Source organism: Ornithorhynchus anatinus, chromosome 19, assembly GCF_004115215.2.
Source record: "Ornithorhynchus anatinus isolate Pmale09 chromosome 19, mOrnAna1.pri.v4, whole genome shotgun sequence".
NCBI lineage: Eukaryota > Metazoa > Chordata > Mammalia > Monotremata > Ornithorhynchidae > Ornithorhynchus > Ornithorhynchus anatinus.
In genome coordinates, this window is record NC_041746.1 from 33398797 (window position 1) to 33419441 (window position 20645).

At 46.8% G+C, this 20645-nt stretch overlaps 1 protein-coding gene across 1 annotated transcript in view; it reads right to left on the reverse strand.

Moving 5' to 3' along the window:
* Positions 1 to 20645, reverse strand: part of LOC100074208 (prolyl endopeptidase) — a 53595-nt gene that overhangs the window by 1761 nt on the left and 31189 nt on the right. Inside the window, exons 11-14 of the mRNA XM_029047327.1 lie at positions 10455 to 10591; positions 7661 to 7755; positions 6409 to 6540; positions 3650 to 3806 (exon numbers count right to left, since the gene is read on the reverse strand). Coding sequence (XP_028903160.1) covers positions 3650 to 3806; positions 6409 to 6540; positions 7661 to 7755; positions 10455 to 10591 — 521 coding nt within the window. The remainder of the gene's footprint in view (positions 1 to 3649; positions 3807 to 6408; positions 6541 to 7660; positions 7756 to 10454; positions 10592 to 20645) is intronic.

The following is a 20645-nucleotide window of genomic DNA, read 5'->3' on the forward strand; positions in this document are numbered from 1 at the left end:
TGGGTTCTAGTCCTGACTCTGTTGCTGGCCTGTAGGACAAGTCACAATCCTGACTCTGTTGCTGGCCTGTAGGACAAGTCACAAACTCCCAGTAAAACTCATCTGTAAAATGGGGAAAAAATGCCTATTCCTTTTAGAGCAGAGCCTCATGGTGGCATAAGGGCTGGGTCTGTTCTGATTATTCTGCATGGAACCCAGCACTTTTAAGCACTGTCACCATCATCCTCATCCTCATTCCCTGGTTGACTGGTATGACTGTCTATTGTCACCCATCGGATGAACTCTAACTGGCCACAGGAAGCTAATCTGCTGTACACCATCCCCTAGAGTTTAGACATTCGATCACACAACAGCAACTTTCAATTAAAGCCAAAATACACAGAAGTACTGGGAACATAATGGCCCAAAGAGGAGGCTTTGTTTCTCCTCCAAGTTGCATTAACCTCCAGGTTAAAGAATCACATTAGCTTAATCGGCACTGACTGTTTCTGGAGTCGAGGGCCAAGGCAGCTCACCCGTGCGTGACCCCGACCACTGGACCCCCAGCAAAGGAGGGGGCTGGACACTTAATCTGGAGACCTGGCCTCCCACAGTTAATTTTCTTGAGTCCCTGTGCTGTAATCAGCAGGGAAATCCCACTCCCTTCTCTATCTCAAAGGCACAGTACAAGAGTTATCAGAAGGCAAATTGCTAAGGACTGATGGCTTTCCGAGAATTTGAACTCTGCCCTAGTTTACATTTTACCTTCTGATACGGATTCTTTTTGCGTCTCTGTAAGGAGGAAAGATGAAGAGGGAGAACAGGAGTTGGGAAATGGATCAGGACTAATCAACAAGCAATCTTAGTAAAGGAAGCAACTATTTTTAATTAACTGTCATTATGGACCATCTTGATAGTCACCTTTAATTCGTTTAATTTACCCCAGGGAAAAGTCTGTGAAATTGGCATAATTATCCAATGAGATGGAATGGTGTGGTGGGAGGGTCTCTTCTCTCTGGGGCCCCCCGAGGTGTTACCCACCTCAGCACAGCTCGCAGACCATGCACACTTTGCTCTCCTGAACCCTGGGGAGTGCATCCTCACGGAACCTTGGGTCAAGGAAAGGTCCTGCCGGGGTATTGGCTATGTCGGTCACCAAGCGCATGAGTGGACCATTTCTCCCGATCCTGCTGTGTCTGAGTGGACTCAATCAATCAGTATGATTTATTGAGTGCTTATTGTGTGCAGAGTGCTATATTAAACATCTGGGAGACTGTAACACGAAGGAGTTGGTAGACAAAATAATAATAATTATTATTGTGGGATTTGGTAAGCGCTTACTATGTTATAAGCACTGTACTAAGCGCTGGGGTGATAAGCAAATCAGGTTGGATACAGTCCCTGTCTGATGTGAGGCTCACAGTCTCAATCCCCATTTTACAGATGAGGTAACTGAGGCACAGAAGTGAAGTGACTTGTCCGAAGGTCATATAGCAGACAAGTGGTGGAGGCGGGATTAGAACCCAGGGCCTTTTGACTCCCAGGCCTGTGCTCTAACCACCAAGGCATGCTGCTTCTCTAGATGTGATCCTTGCCCTCAAGTAGCTTACATTCTAGTGTGGGCTTACAATGCCAGAAGAGCCGAGATGTGCAGTGGAAATATGGGGAAGGGATAGGGAGTTTGAAAAAGGGAAGTGCACTTAGCTCTTCCAGCCCTGGGCCAGCTGCAGGCACAGTCATGCCCCCTCCCCTGCCCGGCCCATTGCCAGTTCCATGTTTTCCGAGGGGTGGCAGCTGCCTGGTGTCATCAACAGTGCTTCAGACAGCCCAAGGCCTTTGACCCCAGCCTCGGGCAAAACCTTGAGGCTGGCCAGACAGGAATCGAAACTGTGAAGTCCCTCAGGGAACTGACCTCGAAACTGTCATTATGTCAAGCAATCCACAGTCAAGCATTGCCAAGGAAGTGCCATCGAACAAATCAAAGATGGAAGTTCACTTGGCAAAATCCATTGCTGAAAAACACATATATAGGGCTAGAAGCTAGGTCAGTGATTGGCTTGGATGACTCTTGATTCTTGGTGTGGTGGGGAACTGATGGTGGATGAGTGGCTCTGTCAAAGCTTCTTAAGGGTTAGCTGCTTGATTGTTGATGGTCTGCAACAAATTTTTAGTTGTTCCGACTGTGTCTATAAGAATGGGTTCACTAAATACTCAAATCTCACCAGAATAACAGTGTGAACCTTTAAACGATTCTGTGGAAGATGGGAGTCTACAACTGTAACTGAGGGATGAGGCTGACCAATAACTACTCTCCCAAATGCTCAGTACAGTGCTCTGCGCACGGTGAGCACTCATTAAATACCACTAATTGACTGGGGACCAAAATCCTGTATGGGATAATGGATTCTGGGGCCAGGGGATTGAGAACGCCCTCGTCCCTGCCCACAGTGTTCCCACTAGGACACAGAGTGCCATAAGTGAGTAGATGGGCGGAAGTGCAGCACATGGCACAATACCTACCACGATTTTTTATGTGTAGGACCCAAAGGCAGCCAAAGCAACCACAACACAGTGCCGATGCCTGCCACAGTGCCATGTCCTGGCAAGGGGCTTGCCTTCGTAACCACTATGGTCGTAACCACCTAGGTCAGGCAGTCATTTTTCAGGCTTCCCCTTAGCAGAATACCTCAAGTGGATCTTTGGTCAGAAACTCCCTCCACCAGTGGCACCATGCCAGCAGGCACTCTTCTACTTCTTTTTTCCCATTAATGGCATTTAAGTATTTACTATGTGCCAGACACTGTACTAAGTGCTGGGGCAGACACAAGGTAATCATGCTGAACACAGTCCATGTACTGCAAAGGCTCACAGTCTTACAGATGAGGTGACTGAGGCCCAGAAAAGTGAAGTGTCTTTTCAAGGTCACAGAGCAGACAAGTGGTGGAGCCAGGATTAGAACCCAGGGTCTTCTAACTCCAAGGCCCATGCTTTATCCACGATATCATGCCTCATCACGGTACACAGAACAAGTGACAAGCATTGACCATGGGCACATTTGACCATCATCACAAAATCATCAGCGCTCTGAATTTGACACACCAGTCATCAACTCTGTTCTCAACCAGAACCCCAACCCAACCTTCTGACACTATTAGGGATCAAAATTTGTCAATGTCTGAATGGCTGCACTCCAATTTTGGACAGTGTTGGGAAGATAAGCTTGTAAGTGCCTGATAATCAGTGGTTTTGCTTTTCCCTTGATTTATTTTTAAGCACCATTGCCGACTTTCAAGCAGCTGCAGTGGCCTAATAGAGTAACAGGACCCTCCCTTCTGCAGGTGGAAATCCCTAAGCCCCGGAGAGCGCCCGAGTGGCAAGGTCTTAGCAACAGCACAATCCTACAGCTCAGTTCAAAGGCATTTGGGATTCATAAGGTCCCCGACTCTCAGGGCACTGCTTGAATAATTTTTAAACGGCCCCCATAGCCAGCATTTGACACAACGGCCAGTAGGTGCTCAACTACAAAAATGAACGAATCATCACCTGGTTCACCTATGAGGGGAAGAGCCATCGACTCCACACGGTGGCTGATGAGTGTGGCACTTGCGTTGCCCCAGGTAGAGAAAATTCAAGCACAAACCAAAAGTCAGAAGACCCCAAAGGCACTCACTTGTTGAGCCATTCGAAGTGTTCTTTGCTGTCGGAGCATCCGTAGTCTGTGGTCCAGGCATGGCCAATGGTGTATTTATGGAACTTGAGCATATCCAGGACGCCCACCTGGGCGATGACGCAGCCAAAGAGGTCGGGGCGCTGATTCGCACACGTGGCTGGAAAGAAGAGCAGAATAAACTTTATGGCTCAACCACATTAATCAGTGGCATTCACTGAGTCCCTATGGATCTGGAGCGCTTGGGAGAGTACAGTGTGGCCTTGTAGAAGGAGCATGGGGCTGGGAGTACAGTGCTCTGCACATAGTAAGCGCTCAATAAATACTATTGAATGAATGAATGAATGAGTAGGGAGACCTGGGTTGGAGCCCCAGATCTGAGAAGCAGAGTGGCCTAGTGGAAAGAACATGGGCTGGGGAGTTAGAGGATCTGGGTTCTAATCCTGGCCCTGCCACTTGTTTGCAATGTGACCTTGGGCAAGACAATCAACTTCCTTATGCCCCAGTATCCCCATCTGCAGAATGGGGATTCAATACCTACTCTACGCCTCCTTAAACTGCAAGTCCCATGTGGGACTTGATGATCTTGTACCTACCCCATAGCATAGAATAATGTTTGAAACATAGGAAGTGGTTAACAAATACCACGGTTATTATATATTGTTGTTATTATTCTGCCACTAGCCTGATATGTGACCTTGGGCAATTCACTTCATCCCTCTGGGACTCTTTTCCTCATCTGCAAATAGGTTGTGAGCCTTAAGTGGGGAAGGGATGGGTCCAATCTCACATCCACATATCATTCCAGTACTTAGCACACAGTCAGCACTTAACAAATGCCACAGTTCCTTCAGTGGAGTCAGTAGGCATGATCATTGCCCTCAAAGAGTCTCTCACATAATGGATTACAGCCTACCCCGAAAACTAAAACCTCAAACCACAGCCGATGACCACCGAACTTCTGAAGAACCAGGGTGAGTGACGATTTACAATCACTACCTTTTCTACAGATTAGGAACCATAATTATTTTAGAGTATTCCTCCTCAACTTCATATTCCAGCGCACTTTATTCTTTATTTGTGCTACTCAGTGCCTTTCCTATAAAGGTCTTGAAGGAAACGAGGCTGAAACTTCAGTTATTTCTCAGGTCTCCAATTCACTGTTAGGAAGGCAGAAATCATTTGGCCACAGTTGGTGGAACAATGATTGCCTCAATCAATAATGTTAACTGTGGTATTTGTTAAGCACCTACTACGTGCCCACTGTTGTGTTAAGTGCTTGGGTAGATGCAATACAATAAGATCAATGATACTGTTACCTGAGGGAGATGTGAGGGCCAAAAATATTGACCAGGGCTAATATGGATCTGAACAGTTCAAAGATGACAAGTCTGAACTGGGTTAGCAGAGGGAAAGGCCGGGGGCTAGAAGCCTCAAGGAAACTACATCCAGAACAGGTTATCCTAAGAAGATAGGGATATTTTCAAGCACCAATCAATAGTATTTACTGTGTCTATTGTATGCAGAGCACTGAACTACATGCACCTGCAAAGGTCAATAATAATGATGATGGTATTTGTTAAGTGCTGTGTGCGATGCACTGTACTAAGCAGTGTTGGTATTTGTTAAGCGCTTACTATGTGCCGAGCACTATTCTAAGCGCTGGGGTAGACACAGGGGAATCAGGTTGTCCCACGTGGGGCTCACAGTCTTAATCCCCATTTTACAGATGAGGTAACTGAGGCACTGAGAAGTTAGGTGACTTGCCCACAGTCACACAGCTGACAAGTGGCCGAGCCGGAATTTGAACTCATGACCTCTGACTCCAAAGCCCGAGCTCTTTCCACTGAGCCACGCTTGGATACAAGCAAATCAAGTTGGATACAGTCCCTGTCCCATGTGGGGCTCACAGTCTCAATCCCCATTTTACAGAAGAGGTAACTGAGGCATAGAGAAATGAAGTGACTTGCCCAAGGTCACACAGCAGACAAGTGGTGGAGTTGAGATTAGAACCCATATCTTTGACTCTCAGACCTGTGCTCTATCCACTATGCCACTGCTGCTTCAATGAAGGCAGAGGATAATGGGCCTGCTCTCAGGAGCTTATAGTAAGTCTGGTCAGGCCTGGCCCAGTATGGCTTGTATTCACAGAACGCATTTAGCTTCTGAAGCACTTTAGGATTGGAGACCCTACAAGGTAATATTTCATGGAATTCATTTTAATGCCCCATCTGAGTAGTCTTTTAATTCTTGCAGCAAATGAATGAAGCAGCAAATGAATGTCAGGGATGGGGGAAACCTTTACAGGTCAGAGGAGGGCATCCCAGAATATACCACTATGTACAATGGCCATCTTCAGAATGAACACAATAAAACTCCCTGGGAGGCAGTGTAGTGTAGTGAAAAAAGCACAAGCCTGGGAGTCAGTCCAGAATTCAAGTCCCGGCACCACCAACTGCCTGTTGTGTGACCTTGGACAAGTTTTTCATGCATTTTCCTCTTCTGTAAAATGGGGATAATATGCCAGTTTTCCCTTCCCCTTAAACTGTGAGCCCTGTGAAGAACAGGGACTAAATATCTTAAATCTACTCCAATGCTTAGGACAGTGCTTGGCATGGAGCAAGGACTTTACAAATTCTGTCATCATCATCATCATCATTGATTCCTTCAGAGTATGGGAACTTCATAAACTTCAAACTGAAGATCCTCCAAAAGACCCAGAGATGATTAGCCTGGAAGAACAAGGAGAAGGTGGGTCTTACCCACTAAGAGGCCTCCATTGGAACCACCATTAATGGTTAAGGTCTTTGGGGAAGTGTAGCCTTCCTTTATGAGGTATTCAGCCGCACACTGGAAGTCATCAAAGCAGTTCTGCTTATTGGCCAAGATTCCACCTACAAAACAAGGAAGGCAAAAAAAATGGTTGGTTCAATCCATACTGAGAACAGTCTGAAGAGTGGTGCTGTAGAGATTTTCAGCTAAAGAGTCATGTGAGGAAATGAGCAATAAGATCTTGTCCACTTCAGAATAAAAACAGGATGGTGAGGTGGAAAGAGCCTGGGTCTGGGAATCAGAGGACCTGGGTTTTAATCCTGGTTCTGTGTGGTTCTAATCCTGCTGACCTCAGACAAGTTGCTTAATTTCTCTAAGTCCCCCTTTACCCATCTGCAAGTGGAGATACTAACATTTGCCTTTCATTACCTCACAGTCATGTTGTGAGGACAAAGAGGGTGATATGCAAAGTGAAACGTTTTGGGGAATAAAATGGCTAAATTAATAAAGAGGACTCTGCCATTCAGCACAGATGGACATTTGGTCACTTCTGGATGTTGGCTGGCAGTTTCGGTACAAGACACAAAATGGGACAAAGCTCAATGCAGGGAGAAAATGAGAGCAGGTAGGCCCAGCACAGCTGGGAAGTGGAGGATCCACTGCTTTACATCTCCCAGCGCACAGTCCTCTCCAAAGAACAGATGTCTGGAACAGTCACCGACTGGAGGAACAAAAGCAGATCCGTGTCCGCCTGGAGACTGACTGCTTGTGCAGACATTAAATTAAAGACGAAGCGGTGGAACTGGAGAAGTTCTTCATATCCAGATCGATGCGATTAAGGATTTAATGAAGAAATCTGGGCAAAGTCCAGTTGCTGATGATGAATCAGTTTTCAAGAGTAATGTCACTGTGTGAGCATGTGTATGTCTGAGAGGAGACCGTTCTCTTTTAAATTTGACAGAGTGTGGGTGCGTGTACATTCTTGGGCACATTTAAAAGACCAGTCCTTTTCAACTCGATTGTGAGCTGACTCCTTGTTGGACTTGGCAGGACGGATACTGGATGGTCAGAAATTCTGGATGCTCGCACAGGGGAATTCTGATGGCAATCTTGCCACACTGCTACAGAAGAGCCCGTTCCAGCTCCATCAGGATGAGGATCGGGGTAGGGCGGCAGAGACGAAAGAGGAAGAGAAACACTTTACATGGCCTGACACACTGCTTAGAAAGGTGGAACCCTTACCTTTGTGCCAAGTCTCTCCATATTCGCCACCTCCACGGATGTTAGCCACAGCCAGGACACCTCCCAGATGTCTGACAAAGATCAGCCTGGATACACTGGAAAAGAGAACGAGCCCCTCGGTGATTTCCCAGCAGCCTCTGCATGGTCTCCTCCGCGCTTCCCCCAAACTCACCCCCACACTGCATGTTCTGGGGAGAAGCTGCCCAGTCCAGTTCTCGGCTCAGTCCCACACGTTTTTGGGGAAGAGCTATTACCAGTTATCTTTTGAGGGAGCCTGTTGCCTATCATTTCTCTGTATTTATAGAGTCCTCTTTAGTTCAAATACTGTTTTCTACAAGCCCCTGGGTGCAAAATGGAGGAACACTAGCAGTAGTAAGCTGCTTCACTTTAGATCATGCTGCAAAAAAGCTTTTTGGAAATCCCCTTATCCCTACAGATGGCACTGCTTATTTTCAAAAAAATACATCAATACAGTTTATCCAGTATTTTCTGAAGCCCAGAGCTGTGGAAGTTGGACTGCAGAATGAAAGTCCAGCCTGAGACTGTCCACACGGAACTTCTTTTCAGGATCGGACATGACCCAAGCTGACTCTAAGCAGAGCCCTGTGGCTCTGTCAGATGCAGAGACAAGACCATCTTTCTAGATAGCACCTAAATGAACATATTGTTTTTCCTGGGGTGTTTTCCTCTCCCACCAAAGCCAATGGTTGAGGCTCCTGAGGTGGCCCCATTCAAGTGGTTTTCCTAAGCTTGTCCATGTGCCCACTAGCTAAGCGAATGAGATACCCCCCTCATCCTCATTTTCCCAGATAGTCAAATGGAAGATGGGCCAGACCTCCCAGCCCCCACATTGAACCGTTAAGTCCCGTCCCCACCGCCAGCCCTTCCCCGACATTCCATGTGTGTCTGGTTCACCTGTTTTGTGGCTTCTGTGGATCCCCAACTCCTTGCTTCCCACAGAGGCCTCTCCTAGGCAGTTCTTGGGTCTGAGGCCAACTATGTCTGAAAACCCCACTCACGTCATTCCAAGCTTCTCCAGGCCCTAGGCCAACCTAATTCCCACATGAAGTAGATTCTTTTTACATATTCTTGGCTTGCAAAAGGCTCCTTCCATAAACAAGCAGAAAGCTGCAACTACAGAGTAGCCCTCAGTGCTTCATGCCTAGAGTTGTGCTTGCCACCAATGCCTTTCTCGTACTCAATGGAAAGCATAAAATGCCCAATTCTTGAAAGGCTTCAATTAGGAATCTTTAGGGGAACTGGAACTAAAATAAGTTCTTTCCATGTGGCCCACAGATCTCCTTCCCGGGGGGTGGGGGGGGGGGGGGCGGCGGGCGGAGAGGGGTGAGGTGTGCATGTAAGTATATACACACACACACACCTGTACATCCTTTCATCATTGCAATATACATTTTGGATTTCATTTTCTATTACTGAGATTTAAATGATGGTGTGTTAATCTCTCAAGGCAAATAGCTAGCTCCCCATAAAAGTGAATTCATGACCCACACTCTTCATTAAATAGAGCAAATTATATTACAGCTTCCAACGTTCTCCAAAAGATAAGAGGCAGATCTGGAGGGCCCCCAGAGGACCCTCTTCCACTTGATAGCCTCCTACTCCCACTCAGAGCAGCTGAAGGGGCAAAAATTTCAATTTTTAAAAAAATAATAAAATCAAGCGAAGTGGGAGGCAGCAGGGATGATACCATTCAATATTCTGGCAGTCTGTCACTACAATTCCCAGCCATCTTTAAAGAATGTATGCTTCATCTTAAGAGAAATAAAGAGATAAGATGGCAGAACTCACTACCAATCAATCAAGAGTATTTACGGATAGCCTAAAGAATTCCACAATGTAAGGGCCCAAGTCAGAAAAGAAAAAAGGGTGACTGGTCTGTCCTGAGCTGTGTCACCTCTCTCTCAGCTCAACATTCACGGGCTCTGTTTGCCCATTTCCTCTTCCTTCCTGTCCTTTGCCCCAAGATGCTGCTACCCCATCCAGACTACCAGAGCTCTCTAAGACCCCAGGGATGTGCCTTGAGCCAACTTGGGCAGTCACCGCCCATGCTCTGGCAGACTCAGAACTTGCTGTCCATAATTGACTTTCTTCCTGCCTTCTGCACGTTGGTCCCCAGCCACCTAGGTTGTGGGTCGGGGAACCGTGTCTGAATTTGCCCATTTTGTGCTCACCCCACCCTTTGCACAGTGCTCCACATATCGCACTCGTTCCATAAAGACCACAAGTAATTAACTGTATGGGGAAGGCAAGATGATAAAGAGCTTTCCAATCAAAAACAAAGGTTGACAGTATGCCTGGAGAGCAGAAATTATCTAAGAGAGTTATTTCATTCCCAGCAGCTGTTTCCTCCACCTGCATAAACCTGCCATACCCCAGGGGCCCCTGGACACTTGCAGGTGATCGGGCTGCCTCAGCTGTCAATGGAGTCTACCATCCTGCTGTGACGGCTGGGGAGAGGATGACAGCAGGGCTATACCAAGTCCCCCTCGATGGTGCAGAGCGCACCACGCTTAGCGTGGCTCAGTGGAAAGAGCACGGGCTTTGGAGTCAGATGTCATGAGTTCAAATCCCAGCTCTGCCACTTGTCAGCTGTGTGACTGTGGGCAAGTCACTTAACTTCTCTGTGCCCCAGTTACCTCATCTGTAAAATGGGGATTAAGACTGTGAGCCCCACGTGGGACAACCTGATTTCCCTGTGTCTACCCCAGCGCTTAGAACAGTGCTCTGCACATAGTAAGCGCTTAATAAATACCAACATTATTATTATTATTACCTGTAGCTCGGTGTAATGGAAATGTTGAATCCACCATAGCCATAGAGGAACGCAGGGTGTGATCCATCCAATTTGAGTCCCTTCTTGTGCACGAGGAACATTGGTATCTTGGTGCCATCTTTGCTTGGGTAGAAAACCTGGGAGGGCAGAGAGAGGCTCTCAGTCTGCTGGGAAACCACTTACAGCCCTGCTGTGATCCCATTCCAAAGATAAGAGTCAGAAGGTGGTGGAAGGGTTTGCCCTCAGGGACTGCTGCCATTTGCCATGGCCAGGGATGATGGTCCCGATGGCTTTGGAATGCTTGATTTCCTCCTCGAGATGGCAGCTGACTAGATAGTTGGGAATAGGCACCTCTCCCCAACCTCCCACTGGACCCAAACACACAAACAACTACCTCTGGGCACTAACCCTTTCCTGCACTTCCCCATGCAATGTCCCTTCCCTGATCCCAGCTTCCCACACACCATCCAGTGCACTTCCCCATCTCTAGAGATCCCAATCAATCGAAACATCAAGAATACTTATTGTGCTGAGCACTGTGCTAAGCACTTGAGAGAGTACAATAGATGCATGATCATTGCCCTCAGGCTGTTACACTCTAGCAGGACAGATTCACTTAAATAAACTAAGGAAAGTGAGAAGTAATAAGGCATAAAGATATTTATTTATATTGCTGCTACTGATGCCTATTTACTTGTTTTGATGTCTGCCTCCCCTCTTCTAGACTGTACGCCCTTTGTGGCCAAGGATTATCTCTATTGCTGAATTGTACTTTCCAAGCGCTTAGTAAAGTGCTCTGCACACCATAAGCGCTCAATAAATACAACTGAATGAATGAATATACACAGAAGTGCAACTAGGGGAGGGGTATGAGTCCTTAGTGGAATGCTCTGCACACAGTAAGAACTCAATAAATACTATTGAATCAATGAATGAGTGACCAAATGCTAAGATCGGAAAGCAGCATGGCCTTGTGGAAAGAGCACAGGATTGGGAGTCAGAGGATCTGGGTTCTAATCTCACTCTGCCACCACCTGCTTGCTGTGTAACGCTGGGTTAGTCCCTTAACTTCTCTGGCCCTCAGTTTCCTTATCTGTAAAATGGGAATTCAGTGACTGTTCCCCCTTGCACTTAGACCGAGAAACCCATGCAGGATAGGGACTATATCCAACCTGAGTATCCTGTACCTAGCCCAGCATTTATTACAGTGCTCAGCAAATAAGAAGCGCTCAACATACACAATTATCATTATTACGCAGAAAGGTCAAAGTGGCCAGAATTCAGCGTTGGGGTGGGGGTGCGGGTGCTGTGAGAGAGGAAATGCATTTCCTTAGTCAGGGGTGGCCACTGCACAGTGACCAAATTGCAAGTCCTAGGAGAAATTATTTGAGTGTTTCCCACCAATCAAGGAAAAAGATACAAAATGGACTTTATTTGGCTTTCACGCTGTTCTACACTTCATGCTCTGGGCCATGAAACTGAGTGGTCTAGCTTAGAGGAGCATGACAACAGCAAAGTCAGTGTTGGGGCTGATGCAGAGACAGCCTCCTAGGAACCAAACTAATTTGGTTTAGCACGCTAATACAGGGCACCAGGGTCAGTGGGAGACACAATGCAGACAGACAGAAACAAGTGAGATATCATGGGATAATGGTTCAAAATGCAGTATCTGCAACTCAGAAAAAGAAAAACCAGAGACACGGATGGAGAGCATTAAATAATCATTGCGATTATAGCCTCAAGGAAGCCAACTATAGGCAGTCTCCTCTGTCTGTACTCTAAGCAAACCAGGTCTGAGAAAGGGACAACAGAACACTAAGAGTACATTTGAAAGCACAACAGTGAGCTGCTGCTTCTGATTCAGTGAGTGAGTGTGATGGAGGCTTGGGCTTCTGGGAGACATTGGAAACTTCCTGGAATTGGAGCAATGATGGAAAAAAAATCAGTATGGCATCAGAAAATGGCTTTGTCTGTACCAGTGGTTTGGGTGGGGGGCCGTGGATGATGATGGAGGAGAGTCTTGGGCAGGGAGCAGAAGGGATTTAGGGAAGTAGGGCCTGGGAAGCATTCTAGGGACAGCAATAAGCCGCCTGTGCAGGGAGAGGCTTGGGAAATGAGAGGCAGAGAAGGAAGTGAGGTGAGCACTAGCACATAAATGACTCTGGCAGCTCACTGGACCCCGGGAGGAGGCTAGGGCTGGCCCAGAGCAGTTCACACTGCACCTGTTCAGACACAAGGCATTTGATGAGATAAGGAACTCAGAGGAGCTGATTCCCGGAGACCGGGTAAGCCCCTAACAGTTCATTTGATAAAGCTAGAGTGTACCCTAGAATTACTGTGCATGTGGTTTGAGGGGGTGAAGGGAGGCAGGGGAAAGAGAGTGACAGACAGCAAGAGAGAGTGAGTGAGAGAGAGAGAGAGTGAGAGAAAGCCCATTTATTTGAAGAACCTAGTCACAGAACCAAGTCACTATGCTTGCAACACTGTGAGATTCATTACACAAATGAATAAATAGCCCATTCCCTCAGTGGTAATATCTCTCACCAAGGGTCAGCCTTAGCCTCTCCTTTACCTCGGAGTTTTGTGGGTTCCAAACCCAACAACATCCCCAGACAGGAGAACCTTTCATCTGGACAGTCAGGACCTAAAATATCTTTGTGGGATGCAATTCAGTGACAATCATGCAGATACCACCGTTTGGAGAGTTGTGGGCATCTACCATGATATGCCCAACACTCCCCACCACCCCTCCTGGCCTTAGCCCTGAATGCTCTCCGCTGCTATCACAGCATTTAACAGGGAGGCTTTGCTGTCAACGCCTCTCAGCAATTCTCCTGCCTGCAACTCAGACACCAACTGGGAAGCACAAGAACTCGGCCCAATTGCTATTTTTGCCAGGCAGCTACATCTTCCCCATTGTGCCCATTTTGTTGGGACACAGAGTCACAGGCCTTCTAAAGCCAGGCCAGGTAGACACATTTCTAGGTACCTGAGGGTGCCCCAGGAAATGCCATCGTCCCCAGAACCTGAGGTGTGAGAGGCCATCGTCACCCTGAGCAGGGATCCCAGACTGGATTGTCAAAACCCGCAAGACAGTCTACTTTGAACATGGTTCAGTGAGATTCTGGCTCAACATGGAGCTAAAGGGAGCCCTTCACAAATGAAAAGGCTACAATGGATCCAAAATCACAGCATTCCAAATCACCAAACATCTCACTCCTTTTGTATGTTTCAAATGAAAACATTCCTACAATCAATGGTATTTATTGAGCGCTTTACCGTGTGTAGGGCACCGTACTAAGTGTTTGGAAGAGTCAGTTCAGTAAATCGAAAAACATCCCTGCTTTCAAGGAGATTACAATCAGCCAATTAGACTGAAAGCTCCTGGAGGGCAGGGATCACGTGCTTTGCTTCTGCTGTACTCTCCCAAGAGCTCGGAATAGTACTTCTTGCATAGTAGGTATGCAATAAATGAGAAGGAGAATGCTTTACATTTTCAGAGTGAGACAAGTGTCATGGAAAAATGGTGGTCCACACATTTTTCAATTAATCAGTAATATCACCAAATACCTGCCTTATGCAGAGCACTGCACTCAGGACCTACTGTATGCAGAGAACTGCACTAACATTTTGGGAGAGCCAGCCCTCCAGGAGCCTGTAATCTAGCAGGGGAGACAGACACTACAATAAATTATAGACAGAAGGAAGAATTTGAGTTAATGCTTGAGTAAGTGAATCTGTACAGCTACAGGGAGTGTCAGAGTTGGGGAAATATTAGATGGGGAGATGAGCGGTTAATTAGGGAAGGCCTCCTGGAGGAAATGTGATTTTAGGAGGGTTCCAAGTCTCTGGTTGAGGCTTATTTTGCACCGGAGGTTTTGAGTCAGTTCTGCTGGTTCGCCCTACACAACCAGGGTTTCTAAGAGCTCCTTTATATTTCTGTAGCTGCAGTAGTCTGTTCATTATTCATAGCGCGGATGCCAGGGAGGTAGCCAGCTGCATTTTGGGAATTACACAGAAAAATATAAACAAGTATTAGAGAACAGAGACCAACTTACCATGATTCTACATCTTCTCCACCCAACTGACAGAAAGTTGTAAAAGGGGATTTACTTTGTGAGTATTGACCATGACTGACCCCTGTGAATCATGGAGCAGACACCGGTACCAGACATGGCTAGTAAAAGGTGAAAAGCAGTTTTTGAGGGGAAGCAGAAGAGGGATTAAAGCATTAATCAATAGCCCATCACCTAATGGGACTTTACAGAGCTATGGAAAATCATGCTAACGGGAAATATGTCACTTCTCTCCACTCTAGCCCTTTCTTCACTCTGCTGCCCAGATCATTTTTCTAAAAAAACCAGTTCATGTGTCCCCACTTCTCAAGAACCATCCGCCTCCACATCAGGCAGGAGTTCCTTGCCAGCAGCTTTAAAGCACATAATCAGCTCTCCCCCTCTTACCTTACCTCTCTGATTTCCTACTACAACCCAGCTCGCACCCTTTACTCCTCCAATGCCAACCTACTTACTCTACCTTGAGCTAGTCTATCTCACTGCCAACCCCTTGTCCTCCCTCTGGTCTGGAGCTCTCTCTCTTCACATATGACAGACCACCAACTCTCTCCCTACTTTTAAAGCCTTATTAAAATCACATCTCCTCCAAGAGGCCTTCCCTGACTAAGTCTTCCTTTCCCCACCACCCTCTCTCTTTTTTCAGCATTGTCTCTGCTACTGGGTCTGTACCCTGTAAGTACCTGATATTCACCCCACCCCTCAGCCCCACTACATTTTACATACACATCAGTAATTTACTTTAAGGCCAGTCTCTCCCTCTAGACTGTAAGGTCCTGGTGGCTATGAAATGTGTCTACCGACTCTGTTGTATTGAATATTCCCAAGCCCCTACTACAGTGCTCTGAACACAGTACATGCTCAATAAAAATAACTGATTTATTGATACTTATCAGGTGCCTTAGTACAGTGCACTGGCCCCACTGACCCATTCCAGATATTCAGGAGAGAAGGACCCTCCACTTTATCTGGAGCAGCTGGTGAGGGTGAATGGGGAGGTGGTAGGTGACTTTCTTTAAAGTTCTATAGGTCTGCAGTTCCTCTAAGCTCATCTGCTCACAGAGATGGATAAACAAGGTGGCAACATGGTGACAGGTTGGGAACCTGAGGCCACTTTCCCAAGGGAATATCCAGAAGAAAAGTATTTTAGAAAATAGAATCTGGACCACCACAAAGATCCACTGCTCCCTGGCACCACCCTTAGTCCCCCAAAGTATCTTTAGTAGTAGTACGGTATTTACTGAGCACCTGAGTGCACCACACTGTACTAAATCAGTCAGTCCATCAATTACTCAATCACATTTACTGTGCATTTACTGAGTGCAGAGCACTGTACTAAGTCCTTGGTCCAATACAAAGAGGCGATAGACACAATCCTTGCCCATAAGGAGCTTAGAGTCTAGAGCGGGAGACAGACATTAAAACAAATAATAAATATGGACATAAGTGCTATGGGTCTGAAGGGGAGATGAATACCAATAAATGCTAGGGAAGGTACAACAGAACCATGAGATTTGATCCCTGCCCAGGAAGAGCTTCCAGTCTATCCCTGGGACATTCACTTTAGCATTAAAAAGTGTTTGGCAACCTGCTCCCTTTGACATTTCTTTAAAAGCAATGAGGATGGCACACTCCCTTCCATTGGTTGGAGGAGAAATCAAACACCACATCAAGGTGACATTGCTTTCATGAATCTAAAAGAGAGCCTTCCATGCTGGCTATCTCTTCTGAAATGACAATCACTTTACCTGCGATGGAAAACCGGGACACGAAATCCATTTATTTAAGATATGAGATATGTGAAGCTACCTTAGCTTCTTTCAACTGACAGTCTTCAACAACAGATCCAACCTTGGTCTGACTGGAGATCCTGTCCATTCACCACAGGGAATGCTGCAAGTTGAGAGATTAAGGTAAATTGCGAAGGGGAAGCTCTAAGGAGAAAAGAATGTCTGGTGATAGCAACTCCAGGGTAAATTTAGCCCCTGAAAGGTTTGGCGGTCCATGTTCATAAAAGGTGCTGCTGCTCCTTGCATTATCAGAACAGACAGAGCCACACCGATGCTGACAAGACCAGTCACAGATCAGTGAACCCCGGGGCACCAGCAACATTCTGGAGCCCCGGGGGCCCAAGGGCCTCCTGGGGAAGAATGGGCCCACAGTTGGAGAGAGTTCAGGCAGCCTGCCTGATCCCCTGGGCCCTACCAATTTCTGCGGGGTGCCAGTCTAGCAAGCCACAGCGGGAGCCGTTGAGCTCTCTTGGCTGTGGCCAGCATGTGGGTCCAGGTGGCTAGCTCTTCCCCGGAGCTCTACCTGAAAAGGCTTCCTTCCATCCGAGCACCTACTTTCAGGCAATAAATTTTCTGGATACATAGATATATATCTATCTATATCTATCTATCTATATATATCTATATATATACACACACACACACACACACATATATATATATATATATATAGAGAGAGAGAGAGAGAGATTAAAAAAACCCATATCAGGTCTGAAAATAAGAATGGCAACTTCCAGTCTGAAGAACGCTTTTGCTTACTCTTTTAAAATATCTTGCTGGGCAGTTATAGCAAAACACCAGTTTTTAAAGACATGGCACCAGGACAAATTTAGAGTGGTCACCTTTTAAAATATGAATTATTTATATTTCTCAAGCATCAGCGTATTAGCTATTTTCCAGTGTCCTGGGAAAATCTGCCTGAGCTCAGCACTTAACAAGCAGCCCGAAGTGATGTGCATGGCTGTGTACCTGCCATATCCTAAGCATGTGCATGATTGTGGGCCTGTCAAGTCCTGAACACGGGCACAGCTGTATTTGAATAGCTCTGGATCTTGAAAATGCTTTCTAGTGCTAGTAATCCCTTATTCCTTCACCTTTCTTGCGGGGGCAGGGGGTCTAGAGGGTGTCTAGAGGGTGCAAGGGGCAGAAGAGAGGAGGAAAATCTAATTAAGATATGCGATCTTTTGGCTATTATAATAAATATGACTATAAATATGGCATACTTGTTTTGGGCAAAGAAGGGAGGAAACAGATTTGGTGTATTGACCACTGGTTGGGAGCACATATCTAGCTGGGTGAACCAGCCAAGACCTCCCAAACTGTGCTCTGGAAAATGTACTTAGAGAAGGATTAGAGAAAAATCTAAATCTTAAAAAAATTCTACTGAGGTTCAGGTCAAGAAGAAAAAAATGGAAAGAGAGGCTAGCTGATTGAAGTTTATTTTCTGGTCTTATTGAGGCTGGGCAAGGAATGGAGAGGGTAGGGGAGGAGGAGAATGTGGTAGAGGAGACGGTGGGTTCGGGGAGAGGGATGGACAGAGGACGAAGAGGAGGGGAAGAACCTTCAGTGGACACAAGCCAGGACCAGAACCCACTCTCAGATGAGCACAGCCAGGTGGGGAGTGGTAGTACAGCACCTGCTATCCAGGAGAGAGGTGCTCCCTAAATCCAATTCCTACTATGGCTTCCACGAACCCAGAATGGCAGGAAACCTGTAATGTGCTACCTGAGCAACTGGGCGCTTATGACTGATAAAGAATCCAGGGAAAAATCGGGGCAGGAAGCAGCAGAGGCGAGTGGAGGGGAGCGGAGGTTTTCCCCTGTTCTAAGCTCCTGAGGGGATACTGTTGCTCCCGGAGAGCTAAATGGGGGATGGGGACTGCCTGCAGGGCAGGGAGACAGGGAGATCTAGTGGAAAGACCATAGAATTGCCAATCAGGAGACCTGCATTCCATACCCAGTTCTGCGTGACCATGGGCAAGTCACCCACTCTGGGCCTCAGTTTCCACATCTGTGAAAAAGAATAAGATACCTGCTCAGGTGGCTTTTGGCACACCACAGACACCCAATTCAGTGCTCAGCTCTACATGATGCAGGCGCCTGGTACAGTGCTCTGCTCAGCACAACTTCAGTGCTCTGTACAGTACTCTGAGCTACTGTACTCTGAGCTGCACAACTCAGGTGCTTGGTACAAATCTATGTTCTTCAGATGTTCAATTCAGTGCTCCCCGCAGCATGCCTCAGACATCTGGTTTGGTGCTCAGAACACTGCAGTAGCTAGATAATAATAATAATAATAATGTTGGCACTGTTCTAAGCGCTGGGATAGATACAGGGTAATCAGGTTGTCCCACATGAGGCTCACAGTTAATCCCCATTTTACAGATGAGGTAACTGAGGCACAGAGAAGTTAAGTGACTTGCCCACGGTCACACTGCTGACAAGTGGCAGAGCCGGGATTCAAACTCATGACCTTTGACTCCCAAGCCCGGGCTCTTTCCACTGAGCCATGCTTCTAGATATAGTGCTCTGCACATGGCAGACACTCGGTGTGGTGCCTCGTACACCGCAGATGCTTGTTACAGTGCTCTATTCTACACACTGCAGGCATTCAATACACATCGGGATGGCTGCTGACAGGTACCTATTAATAAAAGCATTTTCCCCTCACCATGAAACCAGGAGAAAGTTGGAACATGTCTTGTTCAACAAAATAGGATCAAAATTTAGTAGACAAACACGAACAAAACGTCACCTGCAAGACAATCTCCATGCGAAGCAATTATAAATCTTTCCCAATTCATTTCCCTCGAGGATGCATTCGTTTTAGGTCATAAATTCTGGATGGCCCAGGTGCAAAAGAAACGAAGCAATCAGTGACTTATTAATCTTCTAAAAACGCTGCCTGACGGATATTTTTGAAGGTGGGAAGAGTTGGAGCCGTTCCCCACAGAAACCCAGGCTTACACACCTGTTTTAGTACCCACTCCCTACCAGGATCTTTTTCCTCTTGGGCTTTTTCCTTCTGATTCAACTCTGAACCAATGGTTTCGGTGTCCTAGGAGGACCCTGCCTCAAGCTCTCCCACCTCCCCCTAAGCACAAGACGAAGACAGCCGCCTAAACCAAAGCTTCTGTGTGGAATGCAGATATCTGAGTCACCTCCCCCCCCCCAACTCCCGCCCAGCAACTCCCGCCCAACACCCGCAGCTGGGAATGGCAATTACAGCACAGAAAAACTCCCCAGTTCTAGGCCATCCAGTTTTGAAAGACCACATCTCACACCTGAAACACTAGGACCATTTCTTACCACTAACTCGCCTCACCCCCAACTCCCCCGCTGAGAGACTCCTCCCGCCCCTGAGGACTCAGACTTGGACTCGGAATGTCGGCCAGCAAGCCCTTTGTAAATAATGGCCAACGGCCTCAAATGTGCTTGTGAAGAAGCCTGAAGCACCCTCTGTGCTTCTCCAGCTGCCCACCACGAGGGACACAGCTGGGGCCAGGGAGGCTGCATGCTGGGGAGCGAGGAAAAAGAAAGCAAACCTTGAGGAGGCACAGCAGAAAGCTCAGGAATCCCGTCGGGAAGGAGGCATAAAAATTCTCTCCGATTTAGGCTGCTGCCCAGCAGGGTAAGCTAGTACTTCTCATCCTCTTCATAAAATACCAGAGACATTGTTCCTTTCTAACTTTTCTAAATGCTCTCCCCTCTGTAATGGCAATTAGAAATCCCCTAGGGCCTGGACTGAGACAATTTCCTAAACATTCTTTAGGAAAAGAGATGCCAGAAAAGAAAAATGCTACGCTGGCAAGCTGACTGTAATAGCAACGTTTCATGGGAAAATGAGGCATGGAATGGTATTATGCTGAAAGTGTCATCTGGAATGGAGTCAGCATCTGTCCCCAAGCATTAAGCTCCTTGTGGACAGGGAACAGGCCTCATGCTTATACTGTAGATGGTGAGCTCCTTGACAGCAGGGATTGTTTCTACCAACTTTACTGTACTGAATTCTATGGGACATATAGCACAGCAGTCTGGCCAAAATAAGTGCTCAATAAATACCACTGATCAATTAATTGATTCTTGACCACTTAGTACAGTGCACTGCCCATTGGGCACTACTTCTGCTACTACTATTTGCAAGCAACCCATTTAGAAAGAGAGGTGCCAGGGGGTGAGAGAAACATCACCAATCCCACTGGCGGAATCTTAACGTCTGCAAACCTCCACCATCGGACGGAAAATGTAGACCTTGAAAGCAACGGCAGGAAGACAGAAACCAGTAATGTACCAATCCTTTGGTGGCACTCTTACAGCCTTACCAGTCTC